General features: G+C 43.3%; 2 protein-coding genes across 2 annotated transcripts in view; one reads left to right on the top strand and one right to left on the bottom strand.

Moving 5' to 3' along the window:
* The window catches only part of nipsnap2 (nipsnap homolog 2), a 56,319-nt gene extending 45,272 nt beyond the window's left edge, over positions 1 to 11,047 (bottom strand). The window contains exon 1 of the mRNA XM_069911397.1: positions 10,904 to 11,047. Coding sequence (XP_069767498.1) covers positions 10,904 to 11,001 — 98 coding nt within the window. The 5' untranslated portion in view covers positions 11,002 to 11,047. The remainder of the gene's footprint in view (positions 1 to 10,903) is intronic.
* Positions 11,048 to 11,776: 729 nt separating this feature from the next.
* On the top strand, positions 11,777 to 19,602 carry LOC138749963 (endogenous retrovirus group 3 member 1 Env polyprotein-like). The gene is made up of 2 exons (XM_069912067.1): positions 11,777 to 12,108; positions 17,229 to 19,602. The coding sequence occupies exon 2, from the start codon at positions 17,389 to 17,391 to the stop codon at positions 19,186 to 19,188; it is 1,800 nt and encodes a 599-aa protein (XP_069768168.1). The 5' UTR covers positions 11,777 to 12,108; positions 17,229 to 17,388; the 3' UTR covers positions 19,189 to 19,602.
* Positions 19,603 to 22,552: the final 2,950 nt, after the last annotated feature.

Below are 22,552 nucleotides of genomic sequence, written 5' to 3'. Positions count from 1 at the left end.
TTCCTTTTCCTTAGATTGCAGTGACAACCTTTTGTTCAGAAGGATATTTCTCAGCAAGAAACTGAACAGGATTCGTGAGTTTTCAACAGTCCAGTCATTCAGTATCTCCCTCCTCCTGTGCATCAGTTATAAGCCTGCGATTTGACCAGTGATTTCCAAGAATTTCCACAAACTTTCCACAACCCTTGAGATTATTTCCCTGTGAACCAGAAAATTTCTGCTTCCTGGTAATGCAAAAAATTGTTCTCAAGACATGCATACAAAAGGGAGAAATGTAAAGAAATGTGCAATACAGAAACAAAATGCGCTTAAACTCTTAAACGAGTCTCTAATTGAGTTTGTGTGTAAAGAATTATGGGAAGGAAGCTTCTGCTACGGTAAGTATTCATGATGTTAATGATGAGGCAGTTCACAGCTGCAAAGCATAGTATGACTGGAATGGGATGGGTGTATTAAGTGAGAGATATGGTGTATATAAACATTGCTGGGTTGTAATTCACAGAAACTACAAAGAACAGAAGTAGCAAAAACATTAAATTGCCAAACTAAATAAACATGCAAAACTGCATGTACGCATCTATAAGCTGTACAAGAATGCTGTGTACTTTGAGTGGAGATCGGTGCAAAGTACGAGTTACATTGCTACTTGTTATATAGAGAATTTAGGTTAAAAAGACTTAAGTTAAAATGTGATGATTAATCATAAACAGGGAAGCCAGAACGGACAGGGAGTTTACTAGCAGTCAAGGACAAAAGGATCTGCTGAATATGTTTTTTTAAACCTATCTTTTCATGGTCATAGTGAGAGACATGCAGGAGACAAAGGATTGATAAGAAGGGTGAGAAACAGAATTTAGTGTATGTAGAGTTCACAGCGTACGTAACGAACGTGATAATTAATAATGCAGTTATACTTAGAATGCTTTTGTAATACTAACCAATTAAAACAGTATTAATAAGAAGGGGAAGGGCAAATAATAAGGGTATAAAAATCAATGCACTGTATGTATCGGGGCTTAACTGGTGAGAAACCAGTTGAGTCCAACTCTGCAGACTTGTAAATAAAGCTTGTCGTGTCATCAGTTTTAAAGAGACTCATGTGTGAGAAGTTTTATTTCTGACAAATGGGGGCTCGTCCGGGATCTACACTCCGGCCGTGAGGGGAGGCGAGAAGAGGGACATCGGAGGCGGTGCACCCCGCTGAGTTCAGCGGCTCCTAGTCCCTTGCTCGTCGCTTCGGGCGGCTTGAGCGAGTGGTATCCGGACAGGGTGACACGACAAGACGGAGAGGAGAAGGGTGACGGTTCAATCCCCGGGAAGACACCGGTAAGTGACGACTTACGATTGTGGTGTGGGGATTGGGTAACAGGTGTAACGGAATACACCTGTTTGGATAAAAACCTAACGTAATAGATTCGGTATAGATCTTTTGTCGTAGTGTGAGGACCCTGTCGCGGGACTCTAGGATAGACCCCAGGGAAACCTCGGCGGTAACCGAAGGAGGGACAGCACCTCCGACGAAGTGCCGAGAAGAGAGGGGTCAACCCCAGGAAAACCTCAGCGGTAACCGAAGGAGGGACAGTACCTCCGACGAGGCGTCTGAGAAGAAGGGAGTAGGGTCCAGAACGAGAGGGTCCTCAGCAACAATAAACAGATCTAGGTGGGAAAATGGGAGGATTAAAATCTAAGGGCTCGTCTGAAAATTCAGGACAATTCCTGGGAGTACCCCTTGACAGCCCTTTGGGGAGAATGTTTGAAAATTGGGATAGTAAAAGATATCGGGACAAAAACAAGAAAAAGATGGTTCAATATTGTCTCCTTTGGTCAAAACAACCTATTAAAGGTTCCTCGGTCTGGTGGCCGAAATTTGGATCTGATGAGGATTGGGCTAGACAAGCATTAAACATATATGTAAATTCGAGACCAAAGGTGAATCAAGAAGAGTCAGCATATGCATTTTGTTGGGTTCCCTGGCCAGGATCCTTAACAGAATGTTTTAAATTGAGGGTAGCGGGAGAAAAGAAATGGGAACCTCTGGACAACCTTCCCCCTCCTTATATTCCCCCGGTGCCTACTGCGCCCGAGGAAAGCTTATTACCGGAGGGGAAAGGTGATGAATCTGATTGCCCCGAAGGGGGCCGGGAAAAAAAGGATGAATTAAGGGAGTCGGACCCTAAACTTCCACCGGTAAACCGACCCTGGACAAGATCCCAGACTGGTCCAGGACCATCAAAGTTTTCAATAAACCTAAATCCCCTGAGAGAAGTTTCTATGGGAGGACCGGGAGGGGGAACGGGATATGTGAATGTTCCCCTAACTAGTACAGAGGTGCGGGGATTTAAGAAAGAAATGAAAAAGTTATTGGAAGATCCTATAGGACTGGCTGAACAGCTTGACCAATTCTTGGGACCAAACACATATACGTGGGAAGAGATGCAGGCAATAATGGGAACATTATTTTCACCCCAGGAGAGGCAGATGATTCGACAGGCTTCCCTCCTCATGTGGGAATATGAACAACCTGGGGACCCTAGACCCCATGAACAAAAATATCCCTTAAATGAACCCAGGTGGGACAAACGAACACCCGAGGGATTGGCAAGTATGAGACAATATAGAGAGTGGACAATTAAAGGGATACGGGAGGCTGTGCCAAAGGGTCACAATTTTACCAAGGCATTTGGGAACCACCAGGGGAAAGACGAGTCCCCTACTGATTTTTTGGAGAGGGTGAGAAAGAATGTCCAACAGTATGCTGGCGTGGACCCTAGTACACCAATGGGTGAACAGCTTATTCGAATTGAATTTGTTTCCAAATCATGGCAGGACATTAGAAAGAAACTAGAAAAGGAGGAGGACTGGAGTGAAAAACCCCTAAGTGAACTGTTAAAAAAGGCACAAAAAGTATATGTGCAGAGAGAAGAAGATCAAAAGAGGGCGACAAAGGTTATGGTACAGACTATCCGACAGATGAATGCTGAATCCAGAGGGGAAAGAAAACAAAACCTTCCTCTAAACAATCCAAGATATCCAAGAGAGGGAAGACCCCGGAGGTTCGTTAAGTGCTATTACTGCAATGAGGAAGGACACTTTAAGAGGGAATGCCCCCGATACAAGAGGGAATTGCGTGCCCTCGAACTTATGGAAGAAGATTAGGGGTGTCAGGGGTTCCAAATGTTAGGGACCAAATATAAGAGGGAACCCCTGGTAAAACTAAAAATTGGTCCCAAGGGAGAAGAGGTGGTGTTTATGGTGGACACAGGAGCGGAACGAAGTAGTGTAATAACTGTGCCAATCGGAACTGAGCCTATAAAAAGTAATTTGACAATTTCTGGGATAGAAGGGGCTCCCAGAATGGTATCAATAATTCCCCAAGTAACAGTGAAACTGGAAGAAAGAGAAGGGGTACAAGACCTCTTGTTATTACCTTCGGCTGGATTTAACCTCCTAGGAAGGGACTTACAGGCTCTCCTAGGTTTGGGTGCTCTCCCTGTGGACGGAGAAGTGCGAGTCCACCTCTGCGCTTTAAAGGAAGAGGATGAACGGCAGATTGACGAGAGAGTCTGGTATAAGGAGGGAAATTGAGGAGGTCTGGACATCCCACCTTTACATGTCACATTAATACCAGGTCATCAGCCGGTAAGGAAACGTCAGTATCCTATTTCTTTGGAAGGGAGAAAAGGGCTACAGCCGGTAATTGAGACTTTAATACGAGACGACTATTAGAAGAATGCATGTCACCTTATAACACCCCTATACTCCCAGTAAAAAAGTCAGATGGATCCTATCGCCTAGTTCAGGATCTAAGAAGTTTGAATGCTATTGTTCAGACCCGCCACCCAGTGGTGCCTAATCCCTATACTATTATGAGTCGGATTCCCCCAGACCATGAGTGGTTTAGTGTTATCGACTTGAAGGATGCCTTCTGAACGTGTCCATTAGAAGAGGAAAGTAGAGATATGTTTGCGTTTGAATGGGAAAATCCATGGACAGGTAGACGGAGACAGTTTCGGTGGACTGTATTGCCCCAAGGGTTCACTGAATCTCCAAACCTGTTTGGACAAATGCTAGAACAAATCCTGGTGGACTATCCACAATCTGATGATTCCCAACTAATGCAGTATGTGGACGATTTACTATTATCAGGACCCAAGGAACAAGAAATGAGGGAAGATACCATTAGACTCTTGAATTATCTGGGGAAAAAGGGTCTACGGGTGTCCAGGAACAAGTTACAGTTTGTTGAGAGAACTGTGATATATTTGGGACACCAGATAAGTAAAGGACAGAAACGGATTACCCCTGAACGGATTGCGGGAATCACTAGAATGCCTTTACCCCGTAATAAGAAGGAAATAAGACAATTCCTGGGACTCTTAGGTTACTGTAGGTTATGGATAGAGGACTACTCAGCTTTGGTGAAGTTTATGTATGAAAAACTGACAAATGAAAATGAATATCCATTGAAATGGACCCAGGAGGAGGAGGGATGGTTCGAGGACTTGAAGCAACGCCTGACACGAGCCCCAGTACTCACTCTGCCCTCTTTAAAACAGCCCTTCCAGCTATTTGTCACTCATAACCAAGGAACAGCTGTGGGAGTTTTAACACAGGAAAAAGGCGGTCAGCGACACCCAGTGGCTTTCCTTTCCAAAATGATGGACCCAGTGTCTCGCGGATGGCCGACGTGTATCCAGGGAGTAGCGGCTGCTGCTCTGTTGGTAGAGGAAGCACGTAAACTTACTTTTGGAGGAAAGATGACTGTGTACACCTCCCATTCTGTGAGTGTTTTATTAACACAAACTGCCCATCGATGGCTGACTGATTCTCGCATATTAAAGTATGAAACCATTTTAATGGTTGGAGAAGATTTACAGTTTGCAAAAATTAATTGCTGCAACCCAGCTCAGTTTTTATACGGCAGTGAAACAGAGAGAGAGGAGGAGCATGACTGTGTCGAGTTGACAGATCTTCAGACCAAGACCCGAGAAGACCTTTGCGATACTCCGCTGGGAGAAGGATATGAATTCTACATTGACGGCTCCGCCAGATGTGTTGACGGAATGAGAAGAAATGGGTATGCTATAATAGAAGGAAATACTTGGAAAGTAGTAGAATCCACGAGACTACCCGGAAGCTGGTCAGCACAATCCTGTGAACTATATGCCTTGCAGAGAGCCCTCAGAATACTGGCAAAGAAAATTGGAACGATTTACACAGATTCCAAATATGCATACGGGGTAGTGCATACCTTTGGTAAGATCTGGAAGGAGCGTGGTCTAATTACATCAAGAGGAAAGGAATTGGCACACGAACAGATGATTACTCTGACTTTAGAAGCCTTAACATTACCCCAGGAAATAGCAGTGGTCTACATACCAAGCCATCAAAGGGGAGATAACCCGACAGCAATTGGAAACAGACTGGCTGATGAAGAAGCCAAAAGAGCAGCCCAGCAACAAGAAGTCCGTTTGCTGACTTTAATCCCAATAAGGCAAGGCATAAAGACAGCTCCCATTTTCACTGCTAAGGAAGAAAAGAACATGGATCAGCTGGGCGCAAGCCAGTTACCTGATGGAACATGGAAGACACCAGATGGAAGAATGGTTCTAAATAAAGAAATAACTCGCAATATTTTAAAACACCTGCATCATCAGAGCCACTGGGGCACCCAAGCCTTATGTGACACAGTGCTTCGAGAATATGTGTGTAAGGGAATCTACACCTTGGCCCAACAGGAGGTGCAAAATTGTTACCTATGCACAAAAATTAATAAGAAGATAATGTGGACAGGGACCATGGGAGGTCAACCATTAGCCATACGCCCTTTTCAACGTATCCAGATCGACTTCACAGAGTTACCTCAAGTTCAAAGATGGAAATATCTGTTGGTGATAATAGATCACTTTACCCGATGGGTAGAAGCCTTCCCAACAATAAATACTACAGCCTCTACAGTAGCTCGCCTCCTCCTTGAGCAGATAATCCCCAGATATGGTATAATGGATTCTATAGACTCAGACAGGGGTCCACATTTTTCTTCAAAAATCCAGCAATTGATTTGTAATGCATTACAGGTCTCTTGGAAATTACATACCCCTTGGCATCCACAAAGCTCAGGGAAGGTTGAACGTATGAATGGAACACTAAAAATGCAATTGACAAAGTTAATGGTGGAAACTAAAATGCCTTGGATAAAGTGTCTGCCCCTGGCTTTATTGAGAATTCGTACTGCCCCACGAAAAGATGTAGGGCTGTCCCCTTATGAAATGATGTTTGGGCTTCCCTTCTGGAGTACAGTTGAGGGGTGTCCCACCTTGGGGGAAGGGGATATATTTGTTAGGAACTATTTACAGGCACTGTCACGCTCTCTTGCAGATTTACGAAAGAGAGGACTATTGGCACAAACACCGCCTCTAGACTTTTCTTTACACAAAGTGGAACCAGGAGACTGGATTCTCATCAAGACCTGGAAGACTGAAAAACTCCAGCCCCAGTGGGAAGGTCCATACCAAGTTCTCTTAACTACAGAAGCTGCAGCACGAACAAGAGAGAAGGGGTGGACACACGCATCCAGATTTAAGGGACCTGTAGAGGCGCCTCAGGACCCTGATACGAACTCAGATTGGACTTGTGTTCCTGGAGAAAAACCTCTTACCTTACGATTTCGCAAAAAGACTTAATTCACAATGTTATTGTTATGTTCTTTGATTTTTCTTAGTTTGCCTATGTCTTTATCAGGTGTGAAATGTAAAAAATGCAGAGATACAGTGGTCCTGTTTCAGGACCACATTTGGGGAAGAAAGGAAGGTAATTTCATTTCCCATACCTCAGTTCCTGAGAAATGCTGGGCAGAAAATACCACCCAACATCCATATACCCCTTGTGTGGAAAAAGAAGGAAATAATATGGGTCATTATATACAGATTCCTAATACCACTCCTTTCCCTCTTAACGGTTGGAAAGGTGACTCAAGCCCACCATGCCCTGATGGACTCTGGTTTTGCATACACCAGCGTACTGTTCCAATGAAAAGTTACACTCCACACTCGAAATTGCCTGTCCCTTTAAGACAGCCGGACTTAGTTCGAGTCCATCCAAATAACCATGTAAGTTTCGGTAATGCAATTGGGGGAGATAACCTTTTTGTAGATCTGGCAACTAAAATTGCAGGAACTTTTAATGTAACCAATTGTTGGGTCTGCGGGGGTCCACGGATGTCAGAACAATGGCCTTGGTGGGGGGAGCCCCTCAATTCATTGACCATGATTTCCCGGATTTGGACAACTAACCGAACGAGATCAAGAGAAACCTGGTCTCTCTCTAACGTCCCCTCTGGTTTTTATTGTCTCTCACGAGTTGGCAAATACCCAGTAGGAGAAAGTCCCTGCAAGGCTGTATGGATTCGCATTTCGCCTGGTGTTTTCACTTGGTTTCCTAAACCCCAGACTTGGTTCTTATCCACTGTTTTTAAAACTAATTGCCTACCCCTGTCTAATAGCAGTATTCAGTTTTGGAATTGTACCACTTCCACCATCACAGGACCATACCAATCAAATCCCGTTCTTAAAAGAGTTTGGGAAAGGGGGTATGGAGTATCCCCAAATGGATTATTCTGGGTATGTGGTAATAAAGCTTGTCGTGTCATCAGTTTTAAAGAGACTCATGTGTGAGAAGTTTTATTTCTGACAAATGGGGGCTCGTCCGGGATTTGAACTCTCACCATTCATGAATTGATAATGGATAATCCATTAACACCTTGATCTTGTCAAAACATGGCTGATAAAATAGACACCTTGCCACAAAGTGATGTCTCACTGCAATACATCATCTTTTTATTTTTCTTTGCTACCCACTGGGCATCTTACTTTGTTCCACCAATTTAATATCTTTGATATTTACTGTTTATTCAAATGAAATAAAAAATTTACTCAAGGAATTATGGCCATATCTCTTGTTCTCTATGGTTTCACAGTCATGTGATTTTCATCTCAATCTCAAAACTCAGTTTCCTAACCACTGATTCCATTCCTCTATTAGACAATTTCCTGGAACTGAACCAATACTGTCCATGAACTATTCTTCAGATCATATAGGTTAGGCCTATACCTCTTTTACAATATTATCCAACTTCATCCCTGGCTGTGCTCATCCTATCACGCCCTTTGTGGATTCTTGACTCAACTATTCCAAAGCATTCCTAGTGAACTCTTTTCATTCTACCATTGTCAAGACTCAGCTGATCATAATAAACCTTATTATTATTATTATTATTATAAAGTATTCATCCTTTATCCTTGTGCCTAGTGACTTGTACAGAATTCCCCAATGAACTAGTTACAATTTTCATCATCAATTCAAAATTTTTCCATGGTCTTCCCTCTTATTTTCATCCTGTCCTTTAATCTTTAGATATTCATACCTTATTCATTTTCCTCCTTCCCAAATTTATTTGATCATCTGAGATCCTAAGCAATGGAATCCCTTCTCTAAACATAACTGACACTTCCGTTCTCTTTCATCCTTTAAACGTGGTAATTCACACTATTTTAGCAGGCTACACATCATCTTCCATCACGTGTGGCCCCACATAAACTTGTTTTAATAATGCTCCTATAACAGCATCATAGAATGTTAGGCTCAACAAGCTACACTTTATGTGGCAATATACTGAAAAGATGGAAGATGAGTGGGGAACTGCCAACAATGGGAAATAAGCAATTCAAATTTAGAAAAACAGATACAAGCAAGGGAATTAGGCTTAACAAGTAAGATTTAATGTGGCCAAATATAAAGCCCTTATGATTGGAAAAATGATAACAAATGAGGGCAACATGAAATATATCGCTCAGGATAAAAGAAAGAATGGGTATTATTAGATGGAGTATTGAATCCATTGGAACACAGGAAAGAGAATTTGCACAAAATACTTATCCAACACCATTGTATTCTATAGTATGCTATGTCTTATACAATTTATATTTATTGAGGTCTTTCTCTGACATTTGGTTTTTTTTCTGGAACCCACTGTAGCCTTTTTTTCAATATTGCCTTATCGATTAATTTCTACAAAAATGAAGAGGTAATGCACCTTCTCTGTTAAATAGCCACATCAGAGGAGACAGTCATGAACATAGAACAGATCAAATTTACCCATTCCACACCACTAACATATAGCATCAAACAAACCATCTTTTTTACTTGCCTAATTAATTATACAGTTAAAGTTACAAATGTTGGTTGCAATTACAAACAAAACTGAACATCAAAGTCTGGGGTAATATTCTGTTGCAGTACCTGGGGAATGTTATACTGTTAGAAATATTAAGCCATAGGGCATGTTAAACTAAGGCTTCAATTCCTCTCTTAAGTAGTCAAAGGTTTTATAGCACTATTTTGAAGAATAGGAGGTGAGCTCATGTTCTTACCAATAATCAACTTTAGTTTAAAAAAATGTCATCTCAACAATGTCATTAGAGCTGTAAACTTCATAAATTATGTGACTACACTTCAAAAGTATTGTACTACTACACACTTCAGAACAGCAAAATTATATGGATGTCTTTAGGTATTAATTTTTAAAATATACTGTGACAGAGTATATAGAAATGTTTCTGGGAGATAAATTGGGAAAGGTTTGTTAGAGTAGGTCACATGCAAACACTAAAACAGATCTTATTTGAAATACTATTGCCATAGTGGCTTCTCACACCTTTTTGCAAGAGCTTTGAAGTGTGCTCAAGGGACATCACTAATGGATTCTTGTTTACCCAAAAGCAACAGATGAAAGAGAATGCTGGCTCCACTATTGTCTGCAGGAGACTTGCTGTTGTTAAGAGGGTCATGTAGTTTTGCAAGCAGAGAGAGTCAAACAGGCTGTCAGTCTGAGAGAGAGAGGCACACATACAGAGATAAGTTGGCAGAAGTTGCTGGGACTGAAACAGGAAAAGCTGGCAAGCTTTTGGAAGACAGCCTGATTAGAGCCCTTGTGGTTCATGCAAGAGGAGAGGACCGGCTGTCTAATGTTTCACTTGGAATAAGGGAATCAAAAAGGAACTCTGTGGTGACCTAAAAGAAAGAGGTTATCATCTGGAGGACCCCGATGGGACAAGTTTTGTCAGCAAGACACTGAGGTGACTGATGGATGTCCTGGAACAACTCTCTCTGAAAACCATCAAGAACCTTCCTGAGCGGTAACCATTTACCTTTCGAGCACCAAAGCCTGGTGAACTTTATACATGCTAGATTCTGTGCACAGTACAAGAATTACCTGCAACCAGTAAACTTTGGGGGGGCGGGGGGGGGGAGGAAATGAGATTGGACTGTGAGCCATAGAACTTTTCTGAACTTGCACGCGCACTTAGGATTAGAAGTGTGGGGGGGGGGGGGGTTAAGCTAATAATAGATAAGTTGAAGGTTCAAAAGGAACTTTAGTGAAGATCTCCTGCTGTTGGGTTTTGGGGTCCTCTGGGCTCTTAACACTACTAAACATGAAAGATTTGATGTTGAGAACTTCCTTACTATCTAATCCTAGATCCTGTTCGTTGCATTTTTAAAAACACTCTACTGGAATCATTTTCTTTCTCAGACTGGACCTGCATTAGATGCCCTGGAGAGCCCCAACAAGAAGTAAATGACCTTGACGCCATGAAATCCCCAGTTCCCCCTTCTTTTAAAGAAGAAACTTGGAAATAGAGCCTGAAAACAGCCAACGGTCGGTGGGGTGGGCTCGGCACACCCAGGTGCCCGTGGAGTCCGAGCATTTCAGCCGACGACCTTGTGGGCGAACGGTATTTACCCTGCCATTTGACCGAAAGGGGCCTGCTGGCAAACTTCCGCTCAGTTTGCGCGGCTCCCGCCAGGCTTCGCCGCAGGGGGGCTGCGAACCATTTCGTGCACTGACCTGGTCACTGCCCACGCAGCATCCCAAGAGCGAGCGCGGTATTCGCTCCGAGCCCGGCCTGCCGCCCTCCGAGCCCCCGTCACCACGCTCGCCGCCATCTTGCTGTGGAGGTGACATTCGCCCCGCCACGGCGGGCTGTGCGCATGCGCCGGCGGGCGGGCGGGGCGAATTGGCCCGAGGAAGCCTTGACCCCGCTCCCCTCGCCATGGCAACCGGAGAGCTGTCAGTCAACACCATGAGCGCGAACCAGTTTCTCCCCTGACTAGGTTTTTGCACTTGTACTCCCAGAAAGAGTTCATTTGTCCACATTTTAAGTTGCTGTTGTTGCAATGATTAGGGATTGAGGCAGAAATGAAGCAAATTGCTCATCCACTTGTAAGGGATACTGGAATGTGAGGAGTCAAGCAAGTGCTCATTAAGAATGAAGTATTATGGGTTAAATCAGGGTGAAGGGATGCAGGAATGGGAGGAGTCAAGCAAGTGCTCATTAGAAATGAAGTATTATGGGTTAAATCAGGGTGAAGGGATGCAGGAATGTGAGGAGTCAAGCAAGTGCTCATTAGAAATGAAGTATGGGTTAAATCAAGGTGAAGGGATGCTGGAATGGGAGGAAGGTATAATAAAATAAGGATCTTCAAAACAGGATAGCAAGTAAATAGCTTTAGCAAGTCTTGGGGATTGATTAATGAGTAAAGAACAAAGACATGATATTTCCTGGCTAACAAGTTTGCAGGAAGGCACATAAACTGATAAGAAGTTAGAATCCACGTGGGCAGAATGACCTAATGCTAAACCAATCCAGGAGGCAGAAGAATGTTAGGGGGAAGGTATCTCTGCACTGAAATGAAATGTATAAAAGTTAGGTCAGCCTCAGTATCTGTGTGTATTCCCAGGGTAAGGGGAAGCACCCAACTTTGCATTGTTGTAATAGTATAATAAAAGTTCTTTGTTCTCAACTTTTGTCTCGAGCAAATTCAGTGAAGGTATTTCTGCTTCTCACAAATGGGGGCTCGTCCGGGATCGCACCCCCTCCACTGACAGAGCACCTGGCTACGGGGGTAGGTGCACCCCGGCTGATACAGCTGGACTTCCGGAAGACGGGTAGATGGTCAGTGGACGAAGCGAGTGATATCCGAGAAGAGGCATTGAGAACAAACGACGGGAGGACGTTGAGGAAGCGCGCTGGGAATAGCTACTGGACTCTGGTAAGAGGAATTTTATTTTCCTGCCAATATGGGAGGAGGAAGTAGCAAGGGAAAAAGTCCTGAAGTAAGAAAGGGGGATAAGATACCGAAACATAGTCCGTTAGGATTAATGTTGTCCAATTGGGGTGCGGGGAAATCCCGTGAGAAGGATAAGCAGACCATGGTCAGGTATTGTTCTCAGGAATGGGTTAAGAATCCGATAAAGGGGAGTTCGGTATATTGGCCAAAGTTCAGATCCGACGAGGACTGGATGTGTCAGGCATTGAACATCTGGCTCTACCAAAATCAAGGGGATAATACCGAGAGTAGAGAATATGCCGCCTGTTGGCTTAGTGGATCGTCTGATCAGATGATTTTGAACGAGAAGGAATTTAAAAATAAGAAGGATGAGGAGCCTTCTGCCCCCGAAATAAAAGGATGGGATGTGTTACATTCCCTTCCTCCATCTTATGTTTCCCCTGTGCTGGCTCCCATTCCTTCCCCCTCCCCTACACTTTACCCTTCTTTACCTTCCCCTCCTCCTCCCCAGTTAAAGAAAGAAGGAGAAAGTAGGAGCGGTATGATGACTCGCTCACAGAGTGCAAGATTACCGCCTCAACTGACACGAGAGGGAGGAGACTTTGATTGTGAGGGTCATTCAGAAGAACAGTGTGAGGCCCTTCAGGAGGAAGGGGCAGGACTCTTTGATTTGTCTCCCAGAGAGCAGGAACCTAAACATCATAGAGGAGGAGATAAGACAGAAACTAATTGGATGAGACCTCTACGAGAGGTTCCCTTGGGAGGGGATGCAGGGGGTCTAGGATTTGTGAATGTGCCTTTGACTAGTACTGAGGTGCGCAATTTTAAGAAGGAAATTACCTCTCTGTTAGAAGATCCTCAGGGATGTGCAGAACAATTAGATCAATTTCTGGGGCCTAATATATATACCTGGGATGAATTAATGTCGATCTTTAAGACCCTATTTACTTTGGATGAGGGTGGAATGATCCGCCGGGCAGGGATCAGAGTCTGGGATAGGGAACACCAAGGGGGGTCAGGGAGAAACTAAATTTCCCCTAGTAAACCCAAATTGGGATAAAACTACTAATGATGGCCGCACGCGAATGGATGAGTTCAGGGTTAATCTAATAAGAGGAATAAAGGAGTCTGTTCCAAAAGGACAGAACTTTAAGAAGGCATTTGAGGTTCCCCAAGGCCCCGAGGAGACCCCCTCGGCATTTCTGACTAGATTACGTGTGGCCATACAGCAATATGCGGGGCTGGATATAGAATCCCCAGCAGGTGAACAGTTGGTATTGACAGGTTTTGTTACTAATTCAGCCCCAGATATCAGGAAGAAATTACAAAAGATAGAGGATTGGCATGGACAGGGAATATCACAGCTTTTGCAAATTTCACAAAATGCATACGTCCAGAGGTCTGAAGAAAAACAGAAAGGAAAGGCTAAGATTTTGATGCAGGCAGTAAAGGAAGTTATGGATGGAAAGCAAGGAAGTGTTAGGAGCCGTGTGTCAGCTCCTGGATGTTGGGAGGAGCGCCGGGAGTGGGGAAGTAGAGACCAGGGCAGAGGTAGAGGAGAATTCCGTGGACGGCGACCGTTCCCGGGACCCCATGGACACCCTGGCAGGAATTGGGAGACAGGAGCATTAGTTTGCTACTACTGTACAAAGGAGGGACACTTTAAGAGGGAATGCCCGATGCGGGCCAGGGAGACACGATCTTACGTATTGATGGAGGCAGATCATGAATAGGGAGGTCACGGTTCTCAGTCAATACACACTGTGGGGCTGCACGGAGAACCATTGGTAAATTTAAGTGTAGGACCCCACGGTGACAACATGACTTTCCTAGTAGACACTGGGGCAGCCCGGTCTAGCATTGTACGATGGCCAGAGGGTGTTACTACAGAAGGGACGGTGATGATTTCGGGGGTGGTGGGGAGAGATTTTGCGGTCCCTAAATTAAAGAATGTAAAGATACAAATGGGAGGAAAAATTGTAACCGAGGATATTTTATTAATTCCCCAAGCTGGGGTTTGCTTGATGGGACGTGATTTACAGGACCAATTGGCTATCGGTACCAGACCACAGGGATCAGGTATCGGGGTTCAATTTTATGTGCTGACAGAGGAGGATCGGAAAATAATAAATCCTAGAGTATGGGCGAAAAAAGGAAATAGAGGAGGGTTAGATGTTCCTCCCCTGCAAGTTACTCTAAAGGACCCCGACCAGGTAGTTCGATGAAAACCGTATCCGATTCCTATGGCTGGCCGAAAGGGGCTGCAGCCAATAATTGACCAATTAGTGAAAGAAGGTATACTCGAACCCTGGATGTCACCTTTTAATACTCCAATTTTACCTGTCCAAAAACCAGACGGTACATATCGATTAGTACAAGATTTGAGAGAGTTAAACAAAATTATTCTCACCCGTTACCCGGTTGTACCTAACCCTTAAACGTTGATGGGTAAGATTGATCCCCATAGTAAGTGGTTCAGTGTAATTGATCTCAAAGATGCCTTCTGGACCTGCCCTTTGGCAATCGACAGTAGGGACATGTTTGCATTTGAGTGGGAAAATCCTTTTACAGGACGAAAAAATCAATACCAGTGGACGGTTCTTCCCCAGGGTTTTACTGAATCACCAAATTTGTTTGGCCAAGTTTTGGAACAAGTATTAGATGAGGCCCCTCGGAGAGAGGATTGTCAATTACTACAATATGTTGATGATTTATTAATCACGGAGGAAATTTATGATTCGGTTAAACAATACACGGTTGATTTGTTGAATATTCTGGGGAAGAAAGGTCTTAGAGTGAGCGAATCGAAGTTGCAATTTGTTCAATCTGAAGTTAAATATTTAGGTCATTTGGTTAGTCAAGGAATTAGGAAGATAAGTCCAGAGAGAATACGTGGTATTTTGCAGGTCCCGCTTCCAAGAAATGCCCAAGAACTTAGGAAATTCCTTGGTCTAGTGGGATACTGTAGAATTTGGATTGAGAATTATTCTAGCCTGGTCAAATTTCTTTATGATAAACTTGTGACTCTAGGGGGCAAGCCTGTTGTCTTGTCAGAGGAGGAGATTAAAGATTTTACCTTGGTGAAACAGTGCCTTGTTAGTGCCCCGGTTTTGGCCTTACCTGATTTAAACAAACCATTTGACCTATATACCAATGTGAAAGACGGTGTGGCCATGGGAGTATTAACACAAGAGCGGGCAGGCTTTAGACAACCAGTTGCCTTTCTATCAAAGGTTTTAGATCCTGTTTGTCGTGGTTGGCCAGAATGCGTGCAAGCTATTGCAGCCACTGCTATTTTAGTAGAGGAAGGACGAAAAATTACGTTTGGGGCCCCGATGGTAGTTCACACCCCTCACACAGTCCGCACCATTCTCTTACAACGTGCCGGAAGGTGGCTTACTGATTCCAGGATTTTGAAGTATGAAGCAATCCTTATGGATAGGGATGATTTGACACTGGTTACAAATAAAGATCAGAATCCAGCCGCCTTCTTGGTTTCTCCAGATTCTGATCCTGTCCCTGATGATTTAGAGCATGTATGTTTAGAAGTGATAGATTTACAGACTAAAACTAGAGACGATTTAAGTGATGAACCTTCACAAGAGGGTGAAAGATGGTTTATTGATGGATCTTTCCGCTGCCTTGACGGCATTCGTTATAGCGGGTATAGTATAGTGGACGGGAATGAAGGAGTTGTGATTGAGGCCGGTCGTCTCCCTGGTACTTGGTCAGCCCAATCCTGTGAATTGTATGCTCTCTGTAGAGCTCTTCAGGGTCTAGAGGGAAAGGTGGGCACAATCTATACCGACTCCAAGTATGCTTTTGGTGTAGTACACACCTTCGGAAAGATTTGGAAAGAGCGGGGAATGATAACTGGGAAAGGACAAAAATTGAACCATGAGAACTTAATTGTTCAATCCTTAGATGCTCTTATGTTACCTGAGGAGACAGCTGTAGTTCATGTACGGGGCCATCAAATTATTGACAGTCCTGAAGCCCTGGGGAACAGACGAGCAGATGAAGTTGCTAAACAGGCTGCACTCGCAGAAATAATAAACATGCAACTGTTACTCTCTACCCCACATGAGATTCAAAAGACTCCCATCTTTTCACAGGAAGAGGAGGTTTATATTTTCATACTGCAAATGGGTTATGGTGGACGGCAGAGGGACGCCAAGTCCTGAATAAGGCCTTGGCTCGTCAAATTATTGATCAGCTCCACCAGCAGACACACTGGGGGACGCAGGCACTGGTTGATGCCTTTGTATGGTCCTTTAATTGTTCTGGGATATATGCCATAGCCAAACAAAGTACTCGGGGATGTCCAATTTGTCAGCGAGTAAATAAGAAAGTAATGCGCCAGGCAATGCCTGGGGGTCGCGATATAGCCGTACGCCCGTTTCAACGAATACAGATTGACTTCACGGAATTACCTAAGATAGGGGTTTATAAATATCTCCTGGTAATGGTGGATCATTTTACTCGATGGGTTGAGGCTTTCCCGACCCCTAATGATCGTGCTAGCACCGTTATCCGGATATTACTAGAGGTTATTATTCCGCGTTACTGCATTGTTCAAACCATTGACTCAGATCGAGGTACACATTTTACCTCTCAGGTACTCCAGGGGGTGTGTAAAATCTTGGGAATTGATTGGCAGTTACACACCCCATGGCACCCCCAGAGTTCAGGTCGTGTCAAGCGGATGAATCAGACCCTGAAAAATCAACTCATTCGACTTTATGAGGAAACTGGCCTCTCCTGGATTAAATGCTTACTTTTAGCTTTAATCAGGATTCGCACAGCTCCTCGTAAGGACCTTGCTGTCTCACCATATGAGATGATGTTCGTTCTTCCCTACATGGGCTTCCACACCGATTCCCCTACCCCTGAGGCTAACGACCAATATATATCTAAATATTTACAGGGGCTTTCCACTTCTTTGAATGACTTAAAACAGAAGGGATTATTAGCTCAAACCCCACCCTTGGACTATCCCATTCATTCCATTAAAGCTGGTGATTGGGTATATGTACAAGCGTGGCAAGACCATAAACTAGAACCTATATGGAACGGCCCTTATTGTGTACTTTTGATTACAGACACTGCAGTACGAACAAAAGAAAAGGGATGGACTTACGTGCAACGTATTAAGCATGCTAATCCACAGATTAAAGACGTTGACAATATCCCCTCTACCTGGCATGCAGTCTCGCATCCTTCTGGTCTGAAAGTCACGCTCCGCTGAAAAAAATTGTTATAATGTTATTTTTACTATTTGCGGAATTGTTTTCCTGCTGGTTCCCAATTTTTGGGAAACTACCTAACTGTACACTATGTATTAAGCCCTCCTGGAATAGGGGCAGCAGAGGTGATAGTTACTTTGAAGAATGGACAAGTTTACCTTTAGAATGCAGACAGGGCACAGGTAGGAAGTGCATTCACAGTGGGGTACCTTATTTGGTATGGTTTAATCTAGGATCCCAACATGGACCAGGGAAGCAAAACTGTCCTAGGGGAGTGGCTTGGGTCTGTATCCCGGCCTCTACAGGTATTAGAAAGACAAGTGCTAAAAATATGGTACAGAGGAGATGGTGGGAGAATTACAAGCAAGACATTAGTCAGGGCTATAAATGGAGTAGGAATAAAGGGGATATATATGCTAATGCTCGCAGACAGGCTGCTACTCACCGGTTGGGTGACAATAAGTGGGTAGATTTGAGTCAACAAACAGCTGATTTGCTGGAGTTGAAGAATTGTTGGATTTGCGGAGGTCCAACTAGAGATGGTACCTGGCCCTGGCAAGGTGAGCCTTTGGACATATGGCAACTTCTACGCTTTAATGGTACAACGAATAAAATTGAACGCCCCTCCCAAGCTTGGCATCTTGCAAATCACCCATTGGGTGACGAATGTATCCGGAAGGGTGAAGGCCGTCACTATAAGGGGGATTCAAGTTGTAAACGACTTAAGCTGCTCAAGAATACTACAGCTGTTTGGCATCCCGCAACCCCTACCTGGTATTTCTCTATGAAAAGAGATTCGGATTGTGTGCTTTATGAAAGTATGAATGACACCACTGACATATGGAACTGTTCAGGTAACAATCCTTACCGGGGCATACCTTCACTTCGGCAGATCTGGAACCAGACTATCCCACATGGATATGCACCAGAGGGTTTATATTGGATTTGTGGGAATATGGCTTATACTTTTTTAGAACCTGACTGGAGCGGCACTTGTTGTATTGGAATCATTCAACCTCAATTTGTCTTACTGCCTTTGCAGGCCGACCATCACCTTTCCACCAAAGTATACATGCACCTGATTCCACAATCACCTCAGGATACTCGTGCAAAGAGAGAGCTCAAAATTGGAGATTGGGGTGATGACTGGCCCCCTGAACATATTATTTCATATTATGGCCCTGCTACTTGGGCTCAGGATGGATCATGGGGATATCGAACCCCCATTTATATGTTAAATCCTTTGATCAGACTCCAGGCAGTTTTGGAGATTATTACTAATCAGACAGCGACAGCCTTAGATTTATTGGCTGATGAGCAGCAACAGATACGTGCTACAGTTTATCAAAATCGACTGGCCCTTGATTACTTGTTGGCTGCTGAAGGCGGTGTCTGTGGAAAATTGAACCTTACCAATTGTTGTTTGAAAATTGATGACAATGGCCAGGCAGTAAAAAATATTTCTACAGGAATTCGAAAACTTTCCCATGTCCCGGTCCAGACTTGGCATCCTTGGTCTGGTATGTGGTGGACTAAACTTCTTACTGGTGACTGGAGTTGGATACACACAGCCCTTATAGCAGCTGGGCTTTTTGTTTTAGCCCTCATAATAATTCCCTGCCTAATGCCTTGTGTGCAGTGTTTAATTCAACGGGCCCTTCGGCAGGTCACTACAACCCGTCTGATGATGCTAAGGCCGCAGTTCGTTTACTCACTCGCTGGGAAAAGGACCAAGCTTAACAGAACACTACCGAATGGGGATTTACTAAGCGTAGCTAAAGAAAAAGGGTGGATTGTAAGGGATACTGGAATGTGAGGAGTCAAGCAAGTGCTAATTAAGAATGAAGTATTATGGGTTAACTTAAGGTGAAGGGATACTGGAATGTGAGGAGTCAAGCAAGTGCTAATTAAGAATTAAGTATTATGGGTTAACTTAAGGTGAAGGGATACTGGAATGTGAGGAGTCAAGCAAGTGCTCATTAGAAATGAAGTATTATGGGTTAAATCAGGGTGAAGGGATGCTGGAATGGGAGGAAGGGTTATAAAAGTATAATAATAAAGATCTTCAAAACAGGATAGCAAGTAGTTAGCTTTAGCAAGTCTTGGGGATTGATTAATGAGTAAAGAACAAAGACATGATATTTCCTGGCTAACATGTTTGCAGGAAGGCACATAAACTGATAAGAAGTTAGAATCCACGTGGGCAAAATTATCTAATGCTAAACCAATCCAGGAGGCAGAAGAATGTTGGGGGGAGGGGGGGGGGAGAAGGTATCTCTGTACTGAAATGAAATGTATAAAAGTTGGGTCAGCCTCAGTATCTGTGTGTATTCCCAGGGTAAGGGGAAGCACCCAACTTTGCATTGTTGTAATAGTATAATAAAGTTCTTTGTTCTCAATTTTTTTCTCGAGCAAATTCTGTGAAGGTACTTCTGCTTCTCACAGATTTTCTACTCTGCAACCCCTCGTGGCTGCTACCGATTAATAGGAGCCAACATCTTGGGCGCAGACCTGCATTCATGGGATTTTAAAGCTACTGTCAGCTCCCTCAACCGGCTCCCGTTCGGAGCCTACGGCAGTCGATTGGGCAGCTGGACCCCGAAGGAGCGCTGCATCTCTGCTCCCTCAGTTCTGCACCCGTGGCACCACTGTCACTACAACATTTGAGGACTCTTACCTTTTAACTAAGTATGAGGAGGATGGATGAGGCTCGTACCTTTGATGTAACCTGCACATATCTCAAGATAACTATGACAAGATACCATATGGCACCTTAGTCAAAAACACTACTGGGTCCAAGAAAATGACAAATTAGATCCGGAATTGGGCCAGTGGCAGGAAGCAGAAAGTAATAATGAGCATGTTTTGCCTTTGGAAGGCAATTATCAAGGAGGGTTCCACATAATTAGTAGTCAGTCCATTTAGTAATAAATATGTACAAACCAAGATTTCAATGTGAAGTACTGGATAAAGAAATTTGTAGATGAGAAAAGTGTTGGGTTGCATAAAATATTAGTGATCTGTTCATTTGGGGAATAAAGTGACAAATGGAAGTATGATATAATGGATTTGGAAAATTATAAAACAAGGTAATGTAAATAAATGAAAGGATATTCAGTCGTGAGGAGGAACAGTGGGAATTTGGAGTTTGTTCAGAATCTTTAAGAGGAACAGAAGATGTAAACAAGTTGTGAAAAAGTATATGGGCTATTTCCCCTTGTTAGAGAGGGAGGTTAAGGTTAAAAAAAATTACACTATTCAGTTCCAGTCATCACAGAACAGAAAAGATTACACTAGAAAGGATACAGATGAAATCGATAAGGATGTACCCAGGAATGGAAAGTAAGCAATGAGGAGATTGAGAAAGTTAGGCTTGTATTCTTTGGAAGAGGTTGTAAGGGTCTCTTGAACTGACGACCTGAAAGAATGAGAGGCAGCAGCCATCATCACATTAAAAATATATTTGGATAGGTAATTGAAGAACTATGACCATTGAAACTATATGACTATGTACTAAGGATTGCAGGAAAATGAATTTATATATCAGTGGAACAAAAATAAAGTAACAGGGCATATTGAGACTGTACAAGACTATTGATTCATCTCCATTTATCTCAGTTCTCATCACATAACACAGGATATTTAAATTTTTTAATTTAGATATACAACACGGTAACAGGCCATTTCGGATCACGAGCCTGAGCTGCCCAATTTACACTCCATAAACCTACACCCCCGGTACGTTTGGAAAGGATGAATATCATGTTGAAAGAAAAACTAATCATAATCTATTATCTAGTTGGACAGTTGATCATTCCTCGGTGGTTTTTCTATATCTTCCTCGTCTATCAAGAAAGCAAGATAAAAATGTTTTGGACAAGGACAACTTGAGTGTGAGTGCTCTTTAAAGAATGCTGAATGGTAGCTTTCTTTCCTGTCCTCTGGTGACTTGGACCCTAGACTGCAGAATAAACAGGAAAACAAATAAAATTGAGTTGCTGGAATATGATTCAATGTCAATAACTGTTTCAATTACAAGGAGCTTTTTTTTGAATGTTCCTTATATTTAAGCAATGAAAAAGTCTTCAGAAATGCTACACAATGCCATCAACTGAGTTTTGTGGAAGTAACTACTGCACTTTGCACATTTCCAATGTGTGCTCATTCTAAAGAAATCTATTAAGCAGCTCCGTGATCTGGAACTTCAGAAGTCCAAAGATTGCACGGGGTTGATTTTCAAAATTGGCAGCATTTTAGCCAAGGTCAATCAATTCACAATAGCGGAGGAAAAGTTCACTCCATTTCCTAACAGCAAACCAGAAAGACCACCAAGAAGAAAAATTACAAAATGACTTGAATTGATTTGTTAATGATAAAATGAAGTTTTATACATTGTCTATCAAGCACTCCCCAACAGTATTTATTTCTATTGGTTTAATTATAATCCATAATTTTTGACAGAAATTTCCCATACAGTATTATAAAAGAGCAAAGTACTAGTTGCCAGATATTAGAGTACAAACGTAATGTTCTTTAGTCATCGAATTTTACATATTTGCTATAATTTTGATTTCAAATGCTCACTGAGTATTTTTATCACTCAATTTGTATTTGGCCTGCTGATATTGAGATTGTAGTCCTCTATATTCTTTTTAGGCAGTCCTTGTACCTTTTCTTTGGTGCACCTCTGTCACGGTGGCCAGTGGAGAGCTCGCCATATAACACATGTTATATATACAATGTGCCTGCCCCATTGACCACCGCCAGTGGGCTGATAACGCCTCAAACCGTGCATCTTGGCGCCTCACAGTTTGGCGGGCAGCAACCTCCTTTGAAGAAGACCGCAGAGCCCACCTCACTGACAAAAGGCAAAGGAGGAAAAACCCAACACCCAACCCACCAATTTTCCCCTGCAACCGCTGCAACCGTGTCTGCCTGTCCCGCATCGGACTTGTCAGCCACAAACGAGCCTGCAGCTGACGTGGACTTTTTACCCCCTCCATAAATCTTCGTCCGCGAAGCCAAGCCAAAGATAGTCCTCTATATATGAACAAAATGATGCAGCACTTTCAAACATGCAGAGTATGAAGACATGCCCATTAGGTCAAGCTGAGCATGTCCTTCATTTCTGGAGGAGAAGAAAGAAGTGTTTAGCTTCTTCCAGGCAGAGGGCAATTTAG

This window comes from Narcine bancroftii, chromosome 14, assembly GCF_036971445.1.
Source record: "Narcine bancroftii isolate sNarBan1 chromosome 14, sNarBan1.hap1, whole genome shotgun sequence".
Lineage (NCBI taxonomy): Eukaryota > Metazoa > Chordata > Chondrichthyes > Torpediniformes > Narcinidae > Narcine > Narcine bancroftii.
Note: the sequence above shows the minus strand (reverse complement) of the source record. Positions and strands in the feature narration are given on the sequence as shown.